The 25,005-nt window shown below is 42.3% G+C and overlaps 1 protein-coding gene across 2 annotated transcripts in view; it reads right to left on the minus strand.

Annotated features, from left to right (window-relative positions):
* Nucleotides 1–25,005, minus strand: part of usp2a (ubiquitin specific peptidase 2a) — a 62,913-nt gene that overhangs the window by 34,475 nt on the left and 3,433 nt on the right. Inside the window, exons 1-2 of one of the 2 annotated variants that reach the window (XM_072393073.1) lie at nt 19,673–19,752; nt 8,997–9,783 (exon numbers count right to left, since the gene is read on the minus strand). In XM_072393073.1, the coding sequence (XP_072249174.1) occupies nt 8,997–9,728 (732 nt within the window). In that variant the 5' untranslated portion in view covers nt 9,729–9,783; nt 19,673–19,752. Of the gene's footprint in view, nt 1–8,996; nt 9,784–19,672; nt 19,753–25,005 lie in introns of those variants that run through there. The other variant, XM_072393072.1, reaches the window with a different exon arrangement.

Consider the following 25,005-nt stretch of genomic DNA (forward strand, 5'->3'; position numbering starts at 1 on the left):
AAAATAATAAGTAAAAAACAATAAAAGAACAGTAAAAGCAATGAAATACAACAAAATCAAATAAGATAAGATAAAAGTGTCATCATAGTACTGGGTTTTGAAAGCCATGAGAAATAAGTAGGTTTTTAGCCTAGATTTAAAGAGGCCCAGGTCTCACGTCAGGAAATAAGACGCATCTCAGCGGGGCCCCAGAGCCTGGGGGCAGCAACGGAAAAGGTTCGGTCACCCCAGTGTTTGTATTTTGACCTGGGTACTTCCAGCAAAAGTTGATTTGTTGACCTCAGAGCTCTACCAGGATTACGGACAGTTAAAAGCTCAGATAATAATAATAATACCTTCATTTTATATAGTGCCTTTCAAAACACCCAAGGTCGCTTTACATAATATCTGTGTAAGTGTGAGAGAGTATGTAGGTGTGTGCTTATGGACACTAGAAGCCAAAAGCCTCCAAAAAGAGATGGGTTTTAAGGTGTTGTTTAAAGATGGCCAGTGAAGGGGCATTTTGAATGTGGTTGGGTAGGTTATTCCAGAGGAGTGGGGCAGCTACATGAAAGGCTCTGTCACTGGTGGCCTTGAGTCTGGTATGGAGGATGATCAGCTGGCCCTTAGAAGAGGTAGTGGGGAGCCAGACCATTGAGGGACTTGAAAGTGAGGAAGAGGACTTTGTAGATTATGCAAGATTTGACAGGGAGCCAGTGTAGCTGTCTGAGTACGGGGGAGATGTGCTGCCAAAGCCTAGTGCTTGTGAGAATCCTGGCAGCAGAGTTCTGGACATCTATCTATGGCCTTATTGGGAAGACCAAGCAGGATGGCCTTGCAATAGTCTAGGCGGGAGGAGATAAAGACATGCGTGAGGGTCTCTGTAACTGTCTTAGAAAGTGAGGGCTTGAGTCTTGAAATGTTCCTGAGATGGTAGAAGGCAGATTTGGTAACTTTTTTGATGTGAGACTGAAAAGATAGTGATGAATCCAAGATGGCCCCCAGGTTACGGACTTTGTGAGATGGAGTGATTGAGCAGCCATCAATGTCCAGGTGGAGATCTCCAACCTTCTTGAGCAGTGGCGGCGGTGCCACCACCACAAACTCAGTTTTGTTGCTGTTCAGATTAAGGAGATTGTTGGTCATCCAGTCTTTGATGTCTTGCAAGCAGTGAACGAGAGGGGAGGGGGGTGACTGAGAGAAGTCTGGGAGATGCCGACTTAAAGTGCATTGCAGTAGTAGTCTAACCTTGAACTTATTAGGGCATGGATGGCTTTCTCAAGGTTGTGACGGCTTAAAAACATTTAAAACTTTGGCAAGGAGATGCAACTGGAAAAAACTAGTCCTGACAACATTGTTAATTTGTTTGTCAAACCTCAGATGACTGTCAAAGGTCACTCCCAGATTTCTGACGGTTGAACTGAGCTTTGAAGACAAGCTGCCAAAGTCAGCCGCCACAGTATCCCCAAACACAATACATTCAGTTTTATCATCATTTAAATGTAGAAAAGATGGTTGGTTGCTTAATGTCAGCAATACAGTAAAAAAAAAAGAACATTGTATACTGTTACTATTTGGCTTCACTGGCAGATAGATTTGTAAATTGTCTGCATAACAGTGAAAAGAAAGGTGGCTATAATTTACCCAAGAGGTAACATGTATAATGAGAGGAGGATAGGGCCAATAATAGATCCTTGGGGGACTCCACAGGAGAGAGGAGCAATGGGAGAGGACGGGTCACGGACCATAACGGAGAAGGTTCTACTGGATAAGTAAGATGTAAACCACTTCAATGCAGTGCCGTGGATGCCAACATAATTACTTAGACGTAATAGGAGGACTGCATGGTCCACGGTGTCAAAGGCTGCTGTGAGATAAAGCGGCACTAAGACAACAGGGCACTTGGCATCCACAGACAGAGCAATATCATTGTGTACCTTTAACAGTGCAGACTCGGTGCTGTGATGAGACCTAAATCCAGATTGGAACTTCTCAAGAACAGAGTTTTCCTCAAGAAAGGACTGTATTTGTATAAAAACAACTTTTTCTAAAACCTTATGGCAGATTGGAAACACGTTTAAAATTTGATAACATTGAGGGGTCAAGATTAGGTCTTTTAAGAAGGGGCCTGACCACAGCATGTTTAAAGGCAGCTGGGACAGTTCCTAATCTAAGGCAGGAGTTAATAAAAACCAGGGGCCTCATGTACAAAGACTTGTGTGGATTTCCTACTGAAACATGGCGTACGCTCAAACCAAAATGCCCTCCAACGTACAAAAATATCCGGATGTATCAATGTGTGCGCACGCATGAATCCAAGCACATTTCTTTTGTACATCCCAATCAACGTGGAACTGAGCGCACATGTTGGAGTACCCGACTCCTCCCTGTCCACGCCCCTACTTAAATATGCAAATCATATTTAAATTAGCCCTCCACCTGCGATTCCTCTCTCTGCACGATCAGAAAATAAAGAAAAAAAGAATGAGTAAGACAGGAAAAAGATTAACTTAACGGAAAGCGAGATGGAGGTGCTACTTTCTGAAGTGGAGGCCCGCAAAAATATGCTCTTTGGCACGCTGTCCTACGATATAAACAGCAAACATAAGAGGAGTGGGTGGGAGAGCGGGAGCGAGGCCTTTAATGCTGAGGCGTCTGAGAAGCACACAAGCAGAGGTGAAAAACTATGGGTGACACTGCTCTGTCAGGGGTTTGGGTGTGGGAGTGTGGGTGACTCTGATTAAAGGTAAATACTTACATTTGTGTAACTCACAACAAACATGTTCATACAGTAACCAGAGCAGAAGTGCGCCGGGGAAAAGGTGAAGCTAATTATGACACTTCACACTTTACGTACGGGGTTATTAACATTTGCACACAGAGACGATCAGGGGCTTGTTAGAAAGATCTTAAGATGTTGTTTAACCAGCAAAAAACAGCAAGTTACTAACTTTAATAACCAACTATGATGCTGTGAAGACGGGATAGAAATTGGGGGCACACATGCTCAATGCACGTCACAGGGAATAATATTAGGACAATTACACGAATAAAGTTACTCACCAAGAAGCCACCCATCACGCACAGTGCCAGCTTGTAGTCTGTTCCAAACAATTCTGTTACTGAATGTATGAATCGTGCGTTGAACCAGGCCACCCCCACAAAGCATTTGCGCATCACATACGATCTGTACATTGATGGAATGAAAATGTTTCCTGTTGATAAACAAATTCATCATGTGATGGGCTTTTATAGCACTGTGTGTGTAGTTGATAGCTCCGATTACGTTAGGAAAACCGGCTCTCGCTTCAAATTGCGCTTCAATGTTGGCCTGTTCAACTGCATTGTGGGAATGTGATATACCTGCTGAGATGCAGATAATTCCTCCCACTCAGCTGGCATGGCTTGGCTCAGGGTCGACTGGCACAGTGCCAATCGGTTGGCCAGCTCCCTCTGGAATGCCCCGGTTGCTTAAACCCCAGTGTGCACATCACCTGTGGCACAAGCAGCGCATGGCTCCTCGCTGAGTTGCGCTCCAACGCCGGCCGCAGCTCTGCGCACAGTTCCAGGAGGATTGCCCTCAAAACGGCTGATGAGCCAGTTGTCATCATGTGCCAGCAAATCCTCTCAGTCTCTTAAAACACGCTATTTTCTAATTGCACTTCTTCTAATACCGCTAAAGCTGCCATTGTTTTTAAAGGTATGCACTGCAACACTTTGCGCATGCTTTTATATCCACTTGTGTAATTGCAGACACGTGTATTAATTGTTCATGTGTCTCAGATGTGCACATCACTCAGTCTGAGGACAAATTGTGTTCACATTTATTTATTAGTTTCCCAACATCACCTCTAAGTGTCGCCAAAGAAACAACAGCGATAGAAAAGTGCGTACGACAGCCCTGCAATTTGCGTGAGGCACCGCACATTTCCACGGTCATTTCGCTCTTGATACATCTGATCGTTGACGTGAAAAAGTGTGTACGCCACTTTTTTGTGCGTACGTACCCTTTGTACCTGAGGCCCCAGGAAATTGGGTCCCACAGTATTGAAAACCATTTTCAACACTTTGGCAGGGACAATATACAATAGGCAATTTGTAGGTTTTAGAGATTTCACTACATCACAGAGGCAAGAGAGGGAAACCAGCTCAAACTTATCAAACACAGCAGAATGAGTTGGGACAACAGGCAGCTCCTTATTTGTACTCAAAATAACATTAGTGTCTGTTCTGACAGAATCAACTTTGTCAACAAAATAAAGAAGAAAATTCTCACAAGTGGCTATAAATACATCAGTCACAGCAGAAGTGCATGGGTTAATAACAGTGTTAATTGTATTGAATAACCCCTTAGGACAATGACTGATGCTAGAAATAATATTAGAAAGGTACTGAGATTTTGCTTCATGTACGGCTCTCTGATAATCAGTGAGACAGTCCCTTAACATTTCCAGAGACACATGCAGTTTGTCCTTCTTCAATCTGCGTTCCACCTGCCTGCAATGTTGCATGATAGCGCGGGTGGTGTCGTTCAACCAGGGGTCTGTTCTTGGCTTGACAGATTTTTGCCTAAAAGGGGCAATACAGTCCAGAATCCTGGTACAGGTGGAGTGAAAGGAGGAGAGAAAAAGATCAGGACAGATGGGGGAAGCCAAGCCATTCAAGGAAAAAAATTATGAGTCATTGAAAGCAGCAGTAAATTCATCAGCTGTGGAGGGAATGATGATACGCCGCTGATGGGATGGAGCAAGAGGTTTGTTCACTGTTTGGGAGGCTATCCATTCAAAAACAATAGGGAGATGATCTGAGATTGCAGTCTCAGAAATCTCTTTAAGGGAAACTGAAAGCCCATAAGAAATAACAAGGTCCAAAGTGTGCCCCAGATGGTGTGTTGGTTTATCCACGGATTGAATCAAATTAAAAGTTGCCAACAGGCTTTTGAAGTCAGTGGCGAATTGGTCAGATGGGCAACAAACGTGAATATTAAAATCCCCACAGATCAGGATCTTGTCATATTTGATGAAGGTGATGTTGACATGCCCATTGATTTTCAGAAATTACAAGAGCAGGATGAGTTACTGAAGGATGCTTTTAAACAAGCAGTCTCTGTTCAGGAAGGTAATGCTGCCCATAACCAGGTGGAAGAGGGTTATATCTTTCGGGAGGGGTTGCTTTAATATAAATCTGCAGAGTCTTAAATGGAGAAGCTAGTGGTACCTCAAGTTCTGCAGGATCAGGTTCTGAATCTGCATTGAATCTGGGTCATAATATCCCATGGGATCCCTGGGGTTTAAAAAGACCTATGAGAGAATTGCTAGCCATTTCTACTGGTTGGGTCTTTATACGGCAGTGCAGAGATAACTGACACACAGAACATGCCAGTCATGTTCTGTGTGTCAGTTATCAGGAAGCAAAAATGTTTCAAAGTTTCCACTACAGCCGCTTCCCATCATTGATTTTCCTTTTAGTAGAATAGCGATGGACATTGTGGGTCCACTAGAAAGAGTGTGTGTGACTACAGTACTCGCTATCCTGAAGGTTTTCCTCTGCGAGACGTCACAGCTAAGAAAATATCCTATGACCTACTTCAGTTGTTCTCCAAAGTAGGAATCCCCTCAGAAATATTGACAGATCAGCTGACAAATCTTTTGTAAAACACACTTAAGCAGGTCTACAAGTTGTTGGGAATAAAGAGTATAAGGACCACCCCTTACCACCCACACACTGATGGTCTGGTGGAAAGGTATGAAAGAACATTGAAGAGCATATTAAAGAAGGTTGTTGCAATCAATGGAAAAGAATGGGATAGGCGGTTGCCTTATCTGCTTTTTGCATATTGGAAGGTGCCACAAGCATCAACTGGGCTTTCGCCCATTGAACTTTTGTATGGTAGGCAAGTGAGAGGCCCCCTTGATGCACTCCAGGAGTCCTGGACAGGCAGTGGAGTAGGAACAGCAACAAATGTTCCCACTTAAGTCCTAAAAATGAGTGAGAGAATGGAGAAGGCAACAAAGTTGATAAGGAATCAGATGGAAAAAGTTCAGTGTGGCAAGCAAACTGGGTATGACAAGGGAGCTAGACAAAGATCTTTTGAGACGGGCCAGCAGGTGCTTCTCCTTTTACTAACAACTGAGAATAAGCTGCTAGCTTGATGGCAAGGTCCATACAGCATCATTAGGATGTATATAAAAAGAAGTGAGTAAAAAAGAATAAAATTAGAGCTCTGCCAATATTGGAATCCCGGATTTTGTTTCTTTGGATTTGTACACCTCACTGGACGCCGCCACTCTGCATTTCCTAAGGTTTTATCCCCTGGTTAAACCTGACAAAGCTACACAGTTGAAAACCAGCATCACTTGAGCCACACTGTTTCTTTACGTTTACGTTTTGCTTCCAAGAAGCCAGACTTGGCTGTGCTGTGGTGGTTAGCACTCTCACATTACAGCAAAAAAGTTCTCGTTTCAAATCTTGGTTGGTTATTCTTTGGGTACTTCATCTTATTTCCACAGTCAAGCTGATCCATGTGTTTTTGGCCAAAACTTAATCAGAAATTATCTGCCTGAAAGAGTGGCAGTCAAGGAGGGAAGAGAAAAAGCTGAGGTATGCCAAATGACACCAGAAGTGGACTGAAAATCAGTGGCAACAGGTCTTATGGAGGGATGAATCCCCCCCAGAGCCCGGACCTCAACATTATTGAAACAGTGTGGGATCATCTTGACAGAGAACAGAACAAAAGGCAGCCAACATCCAAAGAAGAGCTTTGGGATGTCCTTCAAGATGTCTGGAGAACTATTCCTGAAGACTACTTAAAGAAATGACAGAAAGCTTGTCCAAAAGGGTTCAGGCTGTGTTGGAGAATAAAGGTGCTTATACATACATCCATTTTCCATACCCTTTTCATCTGATGTGGGCTAAACCCTTAAGAGGTCACTGGTCTATTGCAGAACCAACACAGAGACAAACAACCATAGACACTCACTCCTTGGGGCCAATTTTGTCACTAATCAACCAGACATGCATGTTTGTTTGTGTGAGCTGTCAGCGCAAAGCACCACACCACCATGCAGACCATGGTGATCCTTTAGAATTTCAAGCTTGTAATAACTCTACAAACTCTTTTTTTCATGTTATAATCAACCTGCTCGTCTGACTCATAAACATGTTTACTAGATGTCCTTATCTATGCAGCTGCTATTTTTGCATAGCATTTCTCTGTTACATTTCTCAGAAATGTCAGGATTGGATTCCAGCTTTCTTTGCCAAAGCCATTTCCAGAGTGTTCAGTGCTGACATGACTTTTGTTCTAACAACCAGAAGGGATACTTGTATGGAAGCTGTAGTTCCTCAACGCAGCCAGCCCAGGTTGGACTTCCCAGCCTTTGCTGCATGTCCTCCCCCACTCTCTCTGCCATTTTTCTCATCTACCCACCGTTGAATATGGCCACTTGTGGCAAAAATACATACATTAAAAACTGAACCAGTTAATGGGGATGAATCTCATGACTCAAGCAGATGTATTATTATTTTCAAGAGATGAGCATTCCTTTTGATGTAGTGCCATGCAGTACTATCTTGAGTTGAACACGCTCAAGAACAGTTGTAATAATTACTATATGTTTTATTTAAAGTAATAATGAAATTATGATAATCTGAGAATGTATGGTAACTAATGATACCTTAATGTTGTATGTCTGAATCTGTTTGACGATTATAGCTTAACTACATGCTCTAAAAACACCTTTCAAGGAAGATTAATTTCCGCATTCCCCATTCCCACCCTCCCAGACTACATATTCCCACTCCCACTCATGTAAGCAGTTACTGGGAGAAATCTAGAATGGAATAGGGTTAGTTGTGCTTTCTAATCAGCGTGCAAGAAACTCAGGTCATTAATACTGAACTTAGAGAAGAGACAAGTGACCTACAGAGTGAGCTCATTATAGCCAAACAGCTCCCTAAGAAAGGTATAAGCTAGTTAATTGTTGGATTAGAATGTGACATTTGTCATATTGCTAAGGTTTTGGAACTCTAGAGTGGAATAATGACCTCTGGTTTGCATTTGACTGGATCTTATTCTCATAAAGAAAGTTTTACCGAACAGCACAAAAAGCTTACAAGGGAACATGAAAGAAAGTTGAACAAGTCCAGGACCTCAAGTGCACTGAAACTAATTTGACCAACAGTGCCCCCATTTGGTAAAAACCTGTGCTACCAGTAGTGATAAAGCATTTTGGAGCTGTACCATATGTCGAGTAAAGTACATGAAACCAGTGTGCCTTCGTGATAACAACTGCAGCTTTGAGTCCAGTCAGCACTTATTCAGCTCTTCTTTATTGATCCTCTGGAGGTAAAAGTTTCCAATAAAAGCAGAACAAGAAGAGAGGCCTTTGTCTAAAGCTAGATTTATACTCTTCCAGACCGTCGACAATGTCGACGTGACGTCTTCACTGAGCATTCGAAGTTCTGCGTCGAGGGAACACGTTGCTCTGCAATTCACCATGCCGGTAGGGAGATGTGGCTGTATGTTTGTGTAGTTTCAGGGGCTATAGCCGAATCCTTGCTTTTCTCCCGGTTACAGTTAAGAACAGTAAATAATGGCAACCGAGGTGGAGCAGCTGTATTTGCAGTTGGAGCTTTTCAATATTCAAGAACAAATGCTTAAATTGCAAATGTTGAAGCGCAGGCAACAGAGAAGACGTTCGTGGGGGTGGTCTGTACGACCAGTCGAGGCTGGGAACGGGTGAATTTACAACACTGGTTGTACAAATGCTGGTTGTACAAACACTGGATGAACAAATGCACTTTTGATAATTTCGCATGTCAATGAGCTTCTTCGCCGTATACAGCCATTAAGACCAGAAAAGGCAACTGCCAGAAATTACGTTCTGAGCGGACCAATCACAGCCCTTACGGTCCGCGTCTATGCAATGTGTAGTTAAAATTTTTTGGAGGTGCACGTCAGGCTATGGCTGAGAGGTCCACGTCGAAATGACGTTAAAGCATAAACTATGACTTACCGTGGAGTCCCTGCTTGGAGAGTCAGACAGCCTGTTACTGCTAGGCTCCCGTGCTGAAGAGCTGAATGATCTGCTGCTGCTGAAGGCCTCCTGAGTGGAGCTCTGTGACAGACCTGAGATACCCAGGCGGGACCCGGTGCCATATGAGTCAGCTACATTAGCAGTTCGACTACGGTAGCTTCGCAGTGCACTGGTGGAAGAGGACGGCGAGGAGGAAGAGGAGGAAGCGTCGTTGAGGCCCAGAGAGACCAAGTCCCTGCTCAAGTCACTCTGTGATACAGATTTTCGTCGATTGAGTAAGATGCTGGAGGCCGCCGGTGAAGAGGACAGGTAGCTGGACTGGGCTGGGGACAAAGAGTAGGAACTGTAGCCAGAATACGCTGACCCCCCACTCAGCCCTGACCCTCCATAATTCTTGACAGAGGTTCTGCTGAGGCTCTCACTCCGGCGGCTGCTGCTACTGCTTCCAAGGATGTTAGTGCGTGGGATGGTTCGACCCCGGTCACGGTCAGGGTCTGAGGAGGTGCTGTAATTGTGGCTGTGGATGGCAGAGTTGCTCAGATAGCTGGAGGAAGAGTAACCTGAGGAGGAGGAGTGGGACTTGTAGGTGGACAGTCTGTCCCGATCACCGTAAGAGCTAAGGCCTGGAGTCAGGGAGGAGCTGTAGGAGCTGTAGTGACTGGTGTAGGAGGGACCAGCATAGCGCTTGGCAGTGGAGGAGACGCGAGACATGCTGCTGCTGGTTTGTCAGCCACAGGGAGGGAGAGCCTCTGGAAGACTGCATCAACTGCAGACACAGCAAAGAGACACAAGCTCTGTATTAGCTCATCAGCACCAATCAAATCAATGCTTACACTACAGCAACAAAGCAAGCAGAAGTTAGGCCATTATTTATTCTTGCCTCACTAAGCACTAATCTGGTTTTAAAGAGATACAGTGATTTAAGAATAAGCAGCACTGGTGTTAAATGTCACACCTTCCTGAAAACATAAAATGCATGATCCAACAGAAATTCTGTGCAACAAATACCAACAATCATTTCCCTGCTTTTTACAGGATTCTGTCAGCATGTCTAAATTAATCAAATTGCCTTTACATTACTGCAGTCTAGTTTCAAAACCCTCAGGTTTTGAAAGGCAGTTTTCCATATAACCCACAGTGAACAGCATTTCTCCTTCAACTATCAACAAAGTTAGTTATTTATGAATTATGTTAAATCCAAAACTGCAAAAAGTTATTGTTGAGTGGAAGCTGAAACTCTTCATTTCTGATATTCTACAAAAAGAATTAAACATTTTTAAGTTTCTGTGTTTACATTTGTGACCATATCATCTCTTACATTGCTGAAAAGAACTGAATAAGACTTTATTAATTACAAAATGGGAAATAATTTTTGCAGCATGAACAATCAAAACAGCGGAAAAACAGTGGGCGGCTGTAGCTCAGGAGGAAGAGCAGTCGCCCACCAATCGGAAGGTCGGTGGTTCGACTCTGGCTTCCCCAGGATACATGTCGAAGCGTCCTTGGGCAAGACACTGAACCACACGTTGCTCCCCCAGTGTATCATTGGGGGTATGAATGTGTGTGAATGCTTAGAAAGCACGTAGTTATATCCTAAGACGTGCTGTATGAATGTGTGTGAGTGGGGTGAATGCGGCATGTAGTGAAGCGCTTTGAGTGGTCAGCTAGACTAGAAAAGCGCTATACAAGTACAAGTCCATTTACCATTTAACAGTTATTAGCCATCGTTAAACAGTCCACGTGTAGTAATTACTGTGAGCACCTCCTGTAACATTATTTGTTGAAGTTGAGCTGAAGCAGCCTCTGACTGATAACACTTAGATGTTTGATCCAAATGTGAAGCAGATGATGTGTGATATGATCCATTGTGTTGAGCAGCTTTTGCAATATTCTGCTTCGTACAATCAAGAGTGGCATTTCGCAAGGAACCACTGAAAAAATAAGTGCCAGTCTTATTTGTCAGTTTTTCAGACACTGGCTCTGATGCTGCTGCCCCAACAGATGGCTGCAAAGCAGATTGTACTCTTTATCACAGATATTACAGGACCTAAGTTCAGTCAAGCAACAACATTTATAGAGGAGGAATTTTGCCCCACTCTTCTTTCCAATGTTGCTTCAGTTAATTGAGGTTTGAAGCATTGGTTTATGTGCAGCTGTCTTAAGGTCCAACCACAGCATTTCAATCAGGTTGAGGTCTGGACTTTGACTGGACCATTGCAACGCCTCTTTTCTTTTTTAGACATTCTATTGTATATTTGCTGCTGTGTTTGGGATCATTGTCCTATTGATGACCCAGTTTCAGCCAAGTTTTGGATTGTGATGATGTAGCTCTTGGGTTTTTGACCTTGGGGTGAACTGGGGGTGAAGATTGACAGCTGTTTTAAATGTTTTCCACTTGTGAATAATCTTTCTCTCTGCAGAATGATGGACTCCAAATAGATTGAAAATGGCCTTATAACCCTTCCCAGATTGATGGGCAGCAACAATTGCTTCTCTAAGATCATTGCTGATGTCTTTCCTCCCTGTCTGAATGCTCCACACCAGCAAACTCCCCAAAACTTCTGCTTTTACAAAGGTGCACACATTTGATGATCACTTAATCATGTCCATTGATTTGCAGCACCTGACTGCCATTTACCATCCTTAATTTTTGCGTAAGCAGTAAGGGCAGACTTAGTTTTTCACACACTGAAAAATAATAACATGGTTTGGAACAGATCATATATTATTACACAAAAGCTTTTAACTGAAAGAAGCATTACTTTTTTTTTCACGTAACGGTACTTTGATTTTTCAGCTATTATATGTTCTTATATCACGTACAACAAAAACACATTATGTCATACATTTCTACTACACCTCTGACATTCTTTATGCGCTCCTGGCTTTTTAAACTTGGGAGCACATGTGTCCCTTGGTTGTCAAGACGTGGCAGTACGCATTTAAAATGCACTTTGATCCATGACTCTCACATTACAAAGGATTACACTTTTTAAATAGAATAGAAGAGAATAGGGTTAGCACTGTCGCCTCACAGCGAGAGGGTTCAAGGTTCAACTCCTGGCTGGGGCATTTCTGTGTGGAGTTTGCATGTTTGCATCCCCGTGTATACATGGGCTTCCTCCCACCATCCAAAAACATGCATGTTAGGTTAATTGGTGTCTCTAAAATTGTCCTTAGGAGTGAGTGTGAGCGTGTCTGTGGTTGTTTGTCTCATTTGTCTCTGTGTGGCCCTGTGATGGACTGGAGACCTGTGCAGGGTGTACCTCGCCCGATGACCGCTGGGATAGGCTCCAGCCCCCCCGTGCCCTGACCGACGGATTAAACGGGTATAGAAAATGGATGGATGGATAGAATAGAATAGAATAGAATAGAATAGAAAAATACTTTAATCATCCTCTAGTGGGGGAAATTCAAATTAGTCAAGTAGCTCAGAAAAGTTTAGCTACAATTATTGTATATTAGACAACAACAACAGTACTACAACTAATAACAATAATAATAATAAATGACTGAATAAATAAATACAATTTGAGAAGAACATGTCAGCAGTCACAGTTAAAAAGCCTTATGGCTGTGGGGACAAAGGACCTCCTGAACCTCTCAGTAATGCAGCTCAGAGAGATGAGCCTTTCACTGCAGCTGCTCCTCTGTCCTGCCAAGATGCAGTGGAGAGGATGTTTATCATTCTCCAAAGCAGAATATAATTGCCTCCTCATCCGTTGCTCCACCACAGCACTGAGAGGGTCTTCTGCCTACCACAGAACTGGCGTTTTTCACCAGCTTGTCCAGGCGACTACTGTTTTTGTCTGTAGTGCAACTCCCCTAGTAGACAACAGCATAGAACAGTGCACTCTCAATGATAGTGTGATAAAACATGCAAATCATGTCACTGCAGACATTGAAGGACCTCAGAAGAGACGGCTCTGGTCTCTCCTGTATACTGCTTCTATGTTGGCAGACCACTCCAGTTTATTATCCAGCACCACCGCCAGTATTTGCAGGTCTGAACAGTCTCTATCACCCCTCCATCAATGCATGCTGACTGATATGGGGTTTTAGATCTCCTCAAGTCCACCACCAGCTCTTTGGTCTTGGTAGTGTTCAGGAGCAAACATTTCTTTTTGATCCAGTCATTGAAGCACTCCACAAGGTCCCTGTACTCCTTTTCCTGTCCACCACGCACACATGCCACAATAGCCGTATAATCAGAATACTTCTGTATGTGGCAGGACTCTGAGTTGTACCCGAAGTCCGATGTGTACAGGGTGAAAAGAAAGGAGCGGAGCCCCAGTACTCCATTCCAGTGTTCCAGAAACACATCTCCCCATCCTGACATACTGTGGTTTGGCAGTCAGATAGTCTATAATCCACAATGTCAGGGAGGGGGCCACACCAATACCTAAAGGCTTGTCTTTCTGTATGGGAGGCTGTGTGGTGTTGAAGGCACTGGAGAAGTCAAAGAACATGATTCTTACATATGAACCAGGGACATCCAGATAACCATATGCCCAATGCAGCATGTACAGAATTGCGTCTTCCACTGCTATGTGTTTTTGGTAGGCAAATAGGAGGGGTCAGGATCCTCAGCAACCTGCAATCTCATGCAACGAACAAGGAGTCTCTCCAAGGTCTTCATGATATCAAAGCCACCAGTCTGTAGTCATTCAGCTCCACCGGTTGCCATAATTTGGTCACCGGTACGAGATAGGTTTTTCCATAGAAACGGCACTTTTTCCATCTGAAGGCTCATACTGAAGAGCCTCTGAAGAGGGACCGCTAATTGACCAGCACAGTCCCTCCATCTGGGCCTGCAGCCCTCCCTGACTGAAGTCTCCTGAGCTCAGCTCCAACCTCCTCTATAGTTAGACACAGAGGTTGTAGCGGAGGGAATAGCGACAGGAGTGATGTTGTTATCAATCATAAAGATTGGGATGGGGGTGCAGCTGGACGGAGGAGGGCTAGTGGTGGGAGTTGCTGCAGAGGTGGAGATGCAGCTAGACTGAGGAGGCCTCGAGGTTGTAGCTGCCACAGATGTGGAGGTGCAGCCGTGTTCAGGAGGCCTGGTGGTGGAAGCTGCCGTAGAGGTGGATGTACAGTTGTGCTCAGGATGCATGGAGGTGGAAGCTGCCGCAGAGGTGGAGGTGTAGCTTGGCTCAGGAGGCCTGGTGGTGGAAGCTGCCGTAGAGGTGGAGGTACAGCTGGACAGAAGAAGCCTGTTGGTGAGAGTTTCTGCAGAGATGGAGGTGCAGTCAGGCAGAGGAGGAGGCTTGGCGATGCGAGTTGCCATTGAGGTGGAAGTACAGCTGGGCAGGGGAAGCAGTATGGAGGAAGCAGCTGAAGTGGTGGGGGTGGAGGGAGTAGCAGCAGAGGTGGAAAAAGCCACACTATCAAACCTGTTGTAATATTGGTTGAAAGGATTGGCTCTGTCCACATCACCTTCCACAGACAGAGTTCTTCAGTCTGTATCCAGCGATGGTCCTAATGCCCCTCCACACCTCCTTGGTGTTACTGTTCTCCAGCTGTCTCTCTACCTTTTTCTTGTACTCCACCTTAGCTTGCTGTAGTGTCTTTTTAAGTCTGCTTCCAGTCAGACTATCCAAATAATTTGGTCAAATGTTGTAATTTAACCCAGACTAAAATTCCATTAACCATAAAAAAAATCTCCTTAACATTCAACAAAAAACTTGTTTCGTTCTGGAAAACTTTTTAAAAAAGAAGACATCAAGAGATACTTATAAAACTTCGTCTGACAATTTAAGTCAGCTTTTAGCTGTGAAAGCTTATATTTCTTTATATTTCTTTAAAAAATCTTATTTAAATCATGCGGTATTCCATTGTTTAGAAATACATCAAGTGTATCTTTCTAAAGCCAAATGATGAATGGACTAGTATTATTGGCTCTGCTATGCATCTGGTCTTCACAAGGACCTGGCTGTTCAGGTCTGAGATTTACCAAGAACATTATACAGCAGCTAGTAACATTATTACTATAAATGAATTTCTGGTGATTCAACTCTGAGGAGCATATTAAACAACCAACAGGTCTGTGGTGACACAAGTAACACTAACTTACTGGCTTAACTTCAGTGAGGCTTCAAATTCTGCTCATTTGGAAAACTGACTGGAATCTGCTTCCCTTGCAACTGTAACTTGGGCCCGAAATAAAAAAAAATAAAAAGAAACACGGAACAGAATATCTCTTATGTCCTTAAAGGACCCCGTCACTGGCACTCTGTGGTCTCTCCAACAACTATAGTGGGAGAGTCCACCTCCATGTTGGAGGTAAAGGCAGGCAGCATAGATTGTCCCTGTGGTGGCCAGCTCCTGTTCTCATGCACAGCACCATCTGAATAAATAAAAGTATCTGGTGTTGCTGATCCGCATTGAGTTCAGTGAGGCAGGCTCTAATTTCTTCAATCTGTGTCTCTCTGCTTCCAATCCTCTCTGACTCTCTTCTTCCTCAGCCTATCCTTTGGGTGTGCCTTCTTCTGTTCAAAGTAATTTCCCCTTCTTCTGGGTCACTATGGCTTTCTATGGGTGCTACTCTTTCTCTCTGTGTTTTTGTGAGCCCCAGTTTATCAATAATTCAGTATATGGATCTGGAGTAGGGACAGGAGCACTGCGCTGCAAACAGGCCAACAGACACTGCTGGCCAAAACATGTAGAGGCAAGCAAAGCTGCTGTGAGCATGCTAAACTAGCAAGGCTAGCTAGGCTAGAAGCACGAAGTTGGCTTAGTTTTAAGTTAGCCAGCTAAACCCACACTTTTTAGAAGTAATCTGGTCATTATGAGGTTTTTTTTTTGTAGGGGGGGGGGCTTTTCATTCCCAAATGGCTGACAAATATACCCTCTTCCTCTTATGTGATTCCATTTACAAACAAGATTTACATAGTTTAAAGAAACCTGCCTTGTCATCCAACTGCATGGAGTTACTTCATTTCTCTTTTACCACTGTTAGATACCCCTAAAAAAAATAAACAACTTGACATGTCAAAATGTCACAAGTGACTACTGAACCATGCTGTTACTTGCAGCCAACTTCAAAGACAATTAAATGTGTCGTACTATAATATTTGAGCTCTTTCCTTGTAATCTTAACTGTTAAACAATCTCAATATTGATCATAAAATTTCTTCTCTAACAAAAACCTGGCTCCTGGCTACATATGTGGTACACAGCGCTCAAAAATCTCTCAAAATGTTTTAGGACGGCTTTGGTAAGCTATGAAGCTGCACTGCTTGATGGATTGAGCATTACGGCCACCATAGTCACGAGCCTTGCGGAGTAATATGATCTGTGCTTCAACATTAAGGTGTGTGCATTCACTCATTCATTTTCTATACCCGCTGCTCCAAAAATGGCTCCTGTTAAGAGAAATGCTTAATTTTAAAGGTAATTGGTGGCACCAGATCTTATTTAGGGGTGTGAAAAGGGTATACATGTGTTTTTTCCTTTTTTTTGTAGTTTTTAGAATTTAGAAAAGCAAGTCTTCTTTTTTCCCATTTCAATTCACCAATTTGGACAGTTTTTTGCAGATCATTCACATGATATCTCCCCTGAAAAATCCATTCAGCTATCATGTTGTAACACAAAAAATAGGAAAAAAGGCCACAGTAGGTGAATAGTTTTGCAAGCCACTCTAACCAATTCAAGGCACTTTGTCAAATCAAGTCAGAACCAGTTTATTCATAAAGCATATCTAAAGCAACTGCCAGTGACCAAAGTGATGTAAACTGGTGCACTCTGGACAGGTCACCAGTCCATCACAGGGCCACATAGAGACAGCATGTACACTCACTTCTGTGGTCACTTTAGAATCACTAATCAACCTAACATAAATGTTTTTGGACAGTGGCAGAAAGCCAAAGTGCCCTGACAGAACCACACAGAGAGGCACCAGCCGGGATTTGAACAAGGAACCTTGCTGTGAGGAGACAGTGCTAACTGTCACAACAACATTAAAACAATTAAATAGAAGCAACAAAACATTAAAAACTATCAAAGCTGCAAGCATTGATAAAGGCCCTTACATCCTTGACCATTGGCCAGTGGTACGAGTGAGGGAATCAGAGGTACTCGGGCGTGGGCTCATCAGGCAAAGCGCTTGAAAGAGACAGAGATTGCTTAATTCAAGCAGCCATTCGGTGACAATGCGAATGTTAGTTGGTACTGATATGCAAACTTAATCCATCCGGGACTGTTATGTATCATACAAATTTCGAGTTGTGTAGGACAGCGCACTTCTGACTAACATCTACTACCTATTTCATGGCAAAGGACTGTCATTTAACTGGAAGCATCTTAAATAACATATTGAAAACATGAGGGAGAAATACTAACCATAGTTTAAAGTGTATGTTTTGGAGTGACTTTTTAGTTTATATAATAGTTTAAACCATGTGAATTCCATTTTTAAGTGGGTGGGGCTTTTGCTGATGAAACAGTATTGGCATGTGATTGTGTTCAGCATGGGACTTTGATCATGCATGCTAAATTTGGCGCAGATTACATGTTTTATGTCCCAGATATATGTACTTCCTTATACAAAGAGATGTTGTTTTATAAGTGGGTGGACCAATGGCGATGACAAAATATTGACTTGTACATCTGTTAAGGGGCTGACTGTCATCCAAAAAGTGGTATAGATTGGAAGAACATCCAATTTTTGTTTCATGGAAACATCACAATTTGCACTGAAGACATTTAACAATAATTCTGAATTTTGTTCAGCCGAAATCATGTCAGGTCTAGCTATCATCAGGTCTGACTATCATCAGGTCTTGATGATAGTGTTGCTATCATCAATCAAAAAAGCTTGATGATTTCATGTCATCTAGATTTAGCATGATTTCATGATGACATGTGACAAGGTCACAGCTTACAAACTTTAAAGTGTAAAACCTTAATCCTTTGGCAACAGGACCACAAAGTGTGAAACAGTTGGACTTCCTGTTATTTGTGGGCATGGCTAAAGCCAGGGTTGGAGTGTAGATCTGCTCAGGAAGGGACATGATCTATACTGATTACTTTTTTTCCAATCACTTGAATTATAACTCCTTCATTACAAGATTATTGGCTCTTCATGGTGTGAAATCAAAATTCGCCATGCTGCAACAGACACATCATCCAACGAAAGTCACAGTTTTCAAAATGAGGGGTTGTCAACGTGTTATCAGTTTTCTGACTACATTTGAAGTTGATGTAGTGAACATCTTGGGTCCAAGAGGCTTTTTTGTTCACCTTGTTATGTTACATCCAGCCTGTGCTGTGAAACCACTGCAGATGGTCCAGAACGTGGCGGCGCATCTGGTCTTCGATCAGCCGAAAAGAGCTCTCGCAGGATATCACCCCTCTGTTCATTGAACTCCACTGGCTACCCATAGTCGCCTGCATTAAATTCAAGTCACTGATGTTAGCCTACAAAGTCCTTAATGGAAGGGCTCCCATCTACTTGAATGCTCTTTGAAAGGGTTATGTCACAACTTGGTCACTCCGCTCGTCACAGGATTGTCGTCTACCTACACCATGCTTAGGACAGTCTTTTCGTGTGTCGTTCCACGATGGTGGAATGACATACCAGATAACATCTTCTTTACTTCCCTACCCCCTCTACTACACTTTACCTTTCTGTACTTCCCTCTCTGCCTGCACTCTATCTCAACAGTGTCACCCCTGTCACCTCTAACAGAGTCTGACTTGTGGTTTCCTTTTATGTAGCTTATTGTCAGCTTTGATGTTAGCTGTAATGTTATATCCTCATTTGTAAGTCACTTTGGATAAAAGTGTCTGCTAAATGCATAAACATAAACATGCATAAACATCTATGGGCCAATACCTGTGGGTTCTACAAGGGGGATGGGTTGGGTTTTGTAATATTGTAGAGGACACTTTTTGGGGCACTAATGTCTCTAATAAGCGAAACCTTTCAGCTTTGAATTGAACTTTATTCTGAGTGCCTCACACGTGTACTTCTCCGTATTCCTAAAGAGCAGCTGAGTGAAAAAAGCTTGATTGACGGCTGAGCTGCAATAAGCACGTCACAACCGTGGGAGTAACACCGCACCATGTCGACAGACTGGATTGATAAATGAAAAAATAGACTAGGAATTTCACCTCCGGGAAGAGATCTCTTCACAGATTTCTCTACGTGCACACCTGCACTTTGGGTGCGCTACAGGTTCAGTCTCCTTTGAGACTGCTCTAACCAGTAGCTACTATAGCTACTGAGGCACTAAGCCCGCTTGCAACTGTTGTGGAAATTTTTCTACGGTGAGTCTTAATACGAGAAGAACAACTAAGTTGTCTTTTATGTATTTATGTCTTGCAAGAAAGGTCCATCAGTCATACAGAAAGCATGGCAGTCTGCAGGTTTAGAGACAAAAGGCTGCAGCTGCAGGGAGTCTTTATACACATGACCTGGGCAAGATAACGCAGTGTTGCTATCAAGAGACCTTGCCTTTTACTGTGACAAGATGCTTTGCTCACAGTGTTCTTTGCTGAGTTGAGACAACAACTGAAGGGCATGAACAACTTTCATAAAAGAAAAAAATATATAAAACTTTCTTATGTAGTGAGTTAAGACAACGCATGTTCCATCACATAACAAATGCATAAATGACTCAAAAGTACCAGTGGTGCCAATTTAAACTTACTATCAGAGCTAGAGATGGTGGCTGCATTCCTATCCTTCCTCTATAATCACCAAGAAATTAAGTCTCTGCCTAACAAGCCTCAGTGTAGCTGAAAACACGATAAGATAGAAGCAAAAATAAGTAGATGAAAAACAACTTTGACCTCTAAAATATTAAATGTAAGACTATGTGCAATAGGACAGTTGTTTCCATCTGTACTAACCACAGATAGATATCACTCCATTCCCCTCTGCTCATGAGAGCATTTTAGCACCTCTCAGTTGTGACTTTGATGCTTAGGATCCCTCTCAACCAACCTGAAAATTAGCATAAATGTCAAGACAACTACTCAATGTTTTAAATCCTCTAACTGACTTCTTTTCATAAACATACAAAGATGGATATGTTTTCCTTGGCATATCTTCCTGAAATGTGCTTCTGTTGAAAATACATCATCATTCTTCAAAGTGAGTCAGTGAGGCAGGTCTCTTGCAGCACAAATTGTCGTCATATGTTATCCACGATGTACTGGAGAGCAAAGAACTCAAGTGTGTTATGATGCAGCTTTTCTCAGCCGACGCACCCCTGGGTGACACTGCATTAATGTAACAGCAGCGTTGATGCTCTCTGGTGATGTCAAGTGAGAGTAAATGTGCCTGTGCGTCTGAGTGTGTAGTGAGGCATTGTGTGGTTTGCTCAGTTTTCACAGACTGAGTGAGGCAAGTACTGTGATTCTACTTAACAAATACATGTGGTGCTGGGTCAGATGAATCTGCTGCAGTTAAAAGAAGCAGGAAACATATTCAACAAAATGAAGGTGGAACAAGTAGCACAAAGTGAGCAATCAATACTCCATTAATGTCCACTTGATTACCTGCATGTCAGTGGATGCTGCATAAGTCTGAGCCAAAGTGGACTCTTAATACTTTTAACTATCTTAACATTATTAGTCATACAATCAAAAGCCTTTCTTAATCAAACTGAATTTTCACTCATTCATTCATAATGACATTATGATAAGATTTGTCCTTTTGGTTCACTTTCAACAAACTGTGAACATGTGTCAGTTTCTTCCATATATCGTTTTTCTGAGGCCACTTTTTACATAGGAAGGAGTGAATCATTAGTCACACATGAAATAGGTTGGTGTTTGTCAGACAACAACACATCAACTAAGTAAGTATAAGTCATAGTTTAACTTAATCATTACTTACTGGGAATATGATGTCAACATGGCAGCATCACACAAATGTCTTAACCAAGTTATATCAGACTATTGCTGAGTACCTAACTGTAGACCAAGAACAGTACTTCCTAGCAGAGGTGGGCTCTTTCAAACCACTTGGATATAAAGAATCTTGTAGCTTTATAATACAGAAAGCTAATTCTAAAAGCTTGAATCAGAGTAACTGGACTTCTTTGCTGTTTTACCTCTCTTCCGAAAGGCTTCCTCAGTTCTAAACTAGTTTGTGTGGGGCATCAGCCGCATATCCTCCACCAACTAGCATCGAACTGAAGAAGCCTTTCAAGACAAAGAAATCCAGATGTCCTAATTCAAGTTCTTAGGATTACAATGACCTGGATGACAAAGAATCCACACCAAAACACAGAAGACTACACATTACAATCCATTTTGTTTTAAATTTTCAATCACTCTAGTTAATAATACAGCAACAATAATGACCACACCAGGCTCAAAAGGAGATTATGTTCAGTCATTTCTTGTCATCTAACAAAGTGATAATCTGTTTTCATCTATTCCATCACTGCCAAACAGAAAGATCCAGTTCTACAGTAGCTAAACATGAAACAAAGCAGTGACACTGACAGCTGTAAAAGCAAAAAAGTTAGAAATAGAAAGCAATGATTCTCTTTGGGTGAAAAAAATGACCAACCCTTTTCAGACTGCACACATTAAACTAGTCATTATTCAACAGATTAAGAATTATTTTTAAGTATTCCAACTGAATGGTCAAAGCCTTCCACGTGGTTCTGTTAGACAACACAAACAAACACTTCTGTGTCTGTGGACTCAATGAATGACAGCTGATTATCTTAGAGACACTAACAGAAACTCAAGTAAATTTCATTATATCAGCAAAAATGAACACAACAGACAAACAACTCCCTGTCTATGTTGTGTTTGACATGGTGGATGGTTCTCATGTGGAATATCTCTGAGCAGTGTTGGGTTTGGTTCTGTCTTTCAGACTGCCATATATATATATAAAAAAACTGATTTTAGGACACAGGCATTCTGCTGTCTCCTGAGGCCGTGATACTGCTTTGCGGTAAGACGTATTGCATCACTTCCTGTTGCTTTGTGTGTGCACTGTGACAGTTCTCGCTCCTCTTGAACTACTAATAATCTGTTATTTCTCCCTATAATTTTCGCATCTTGCATAGTTAACTCTATCCCATACTTGTTATATTCTAACACTCACTCTTACAGATCTTTAGTTTTTATTTTTCACTTTTTAGCAGTGTGTCGGGTTCTCTAGCTTAGCATGGCTACCAGTTCTCTTCCTCTATCTCCTGCTTTCACCTGCTCCGTGTGTCAGATGTTTAGTTACTCCTCTGCCTCCTTTAGTGGTAATGGTACATGTAACAAATGTAGTCTTTTTGTAGTTTTGGAGGCAAGGTTATCTGAATTGGAAGCTCGGCTCTGCACTGTTGAAAACCACCCGATAGCGAGCCAGGCCCCTTTAGTCAGTGCGGAGCCACCAAGCGTAGCTAGCTCTGTTAGTCGTCCCCGAGCAGATCCCGAGCAGCCGGGACTTAAGAGTGGCTGGGTGACTGTCAGGAAAACCCTGGTAATTGGCAGCTCTATAGTCAGAAACGTGGCATTAGCGACACCAGCGACCATAGTCAAATGCATTCCAGGGGCCAGAGCGGGCGACATAGAATCCTATTTAAAACTGCTGGCTAAGGATAAACGTAAATACGGTAAAATAGTTATTCACGTCGGCGGTAATGACACCCGGTTACGCCAATCGGAGGTCACTAAAATTAATGTTGCATCGGTGTGTAATTTTGCCAAAACAATGTCGGACTACGTAGTTTTCTCTGGTCCCCTGCCAAATCTGACCAGTGATGACATGTTTAGCCGCATGTCCTCATTCAATCGCTGGTTGTCTAGATGGTGTCCAGCAAACAACGTGGGCTACATAGATAATTGGCAATCTTTCTGGAGAAAACCTGGTCTGATGAGGAGAGACGGCATCCATCCCACTTTGGAAGGAGCTCTTCTCATTTCTAGAAATATGGACGAATTTATTAGTCATCCAAAAACATGACATCCCAGGGTTGAGACCAGGATGCAGAGTTGTAGTCTTACACACTTCTCTGCGGCTTCCCACCTGATGCTGCCCCCCCCCCAATCAAAAAAACACAAAAGGAGCAAATCCTCTTGTGCAAAAAAAAAATTTTAAAACAAAAACTTTAACTGAACAAAAACATCAAACTATTAAATGTGGTTTGCTGAATATTAGATCTCTCCCTTCGAAGTCTCTGTCAGTGAATGATTTGATTTGTGATCATCATATTGATATATTTTGTTTTACAGAAACCTGGCTGCAGCAGGAGGATAATGTTAGCATTAATGAATCAACTCCCTCTGACTATTTAAATGTTCACGTTCCTCGAACCACAGGCAGAGGAGGAGGAGTGGCAGCTATCTTCAGATCAGGGTTACTAATCAGTCCTAGACCCAAGATTAGTTTTAGCTCTTTTGAATCTCTGATTCTCAGTTTTTCCCACCCAAAGTGGAAATCACAAAAACCTCTTGTGTTTGTTGTTGTGTATCGTCCACCTGGCCCTTATTCTGAGTTTCTCTCTGAATTCTCAGTTTTTATCCCAGTTAGTGCTGAGTACAGATAAAGTCATTGTAGTGGGTGACTTTAATATTCATGTAGATGTTGAAAATGACAGCCTAAATATTAACTTTAATTCTATATTAGACTCTATTGGATTTTCTCAAAGTGTTCACAGACCTACTCACTGCTTTAATCATACCCTTGACCTTGTGCTGACTTATGGCATTGAGAGTGAACAGTTAACAGTGTTCTCTCATAACCCTGTCTTGTCTGACCATTTTTTAATAACTTTTGAATTTACATTACTTGACTACACGGTTTCTGAGAATAATTCTACATATAGAAGAATACAGAGAATGCTGTAACCAGATTTAAAGAGTTGATTTCATCATCCTTTTCTTCACTGCCATGTGCTGATATGACAGAGGACGGCTACCTACATTTTACTCCAGTAGAACTTGACTCTCTTGTTGACAGCACTATAGCTTCAATGCGTACAACACTGGACAATGTTGCCCCTCTGAAAAGGAAGGTAATCAGTCAGAAGAGGTTGGCTCCTTGGTATAATTCACAGCTGCGTGCGTTAAAGCAGACTGCAAGAAAGCTGGAGAGACAGTGGCGTTCCTCTAATATAGAAGAGTCTCAATTAGTCTGGAAAGATAGTTTAATAACGTATAAGAAAGCACTTCGTAAAGCTAGAACTGCTTATTATTCATTATTGATAGAAGAGAATAAGAATAATCCCAGGTTTCTTTTCAGCACTGTTGCCAGGCTGACAAAGAGTCCGAGCTCTGTTGAGCCATGTATTCCTTTAACTCTCAGCAGTGATGATTTCATGAGATTCTTCATCAATAAAATTGTTTCTATCAGAGAGAAGATTAATGGAATCCTTCCCATTATTATCACTGATGTATCATCAAGTAGAGCAGCTTTAGAAGTATCTTTCGAACCTGAATTGTATTTAGACAGCTTCTGTCCCGTTGATCTTTCTGAGCTGACAACAGCAATAGTCTCTTCTAAACCATCAACTTGTATGTTAGACCCAATCCCAACCAGACTGTTCAAGGAGGTTTTCCCCTTAATTGACACTTCCATATTGGATTTGATCAATCGGTCTTTGTTGATAGGATATGTACCTCAGACTTTTAAGGTTGCTGTAATTAAACCTTTACTTAAAAAACCTACTCTTGATTCAGAAGTGTTGGCTAATTATCGACCTAGATCCAATCTCCCTTTTTTGTCTAAAGTTCTTGAAAAAATAGTTGCAGTTCAACTTTGTGATCATTTACATAGAAATAATCTGTTTGAAGAGTTTCAGTCAGGATTCAGAGTGCATCATAGCACAGAAACAGCACTGGTGAAAGTTACCAATGATCTCCTCTTAGCCTCTGATAGCGGACTTGTTTCTGTGCTTGTCCTGTTGGATCTCAGTGCTGCATTTGATACGATCGATCACAGCATTCTGTTACAGAGACTTGAACATGTTATTGGGATTAAAGGAACTGCATTAGGCTGGTTTAACTCATATTTATCTGATAG

This window comes from Leuresthes tenuis, unplaced genomic scaffold, assembly GCF_036924035.1.
Source record: "Leuresthes tenuis unplaced genomic scaffold, fLeuTen1.0.hap1 SCAF_9, whole genome shotgun sequence".
In the NCBI taxonomy this organism is placed as follows: Eukaryota; Metazoa; Chordata; class Actinopteri; order Atheriniformes; family Atherinopsidae; genus Leuresthes; species Leuresthes tenuis.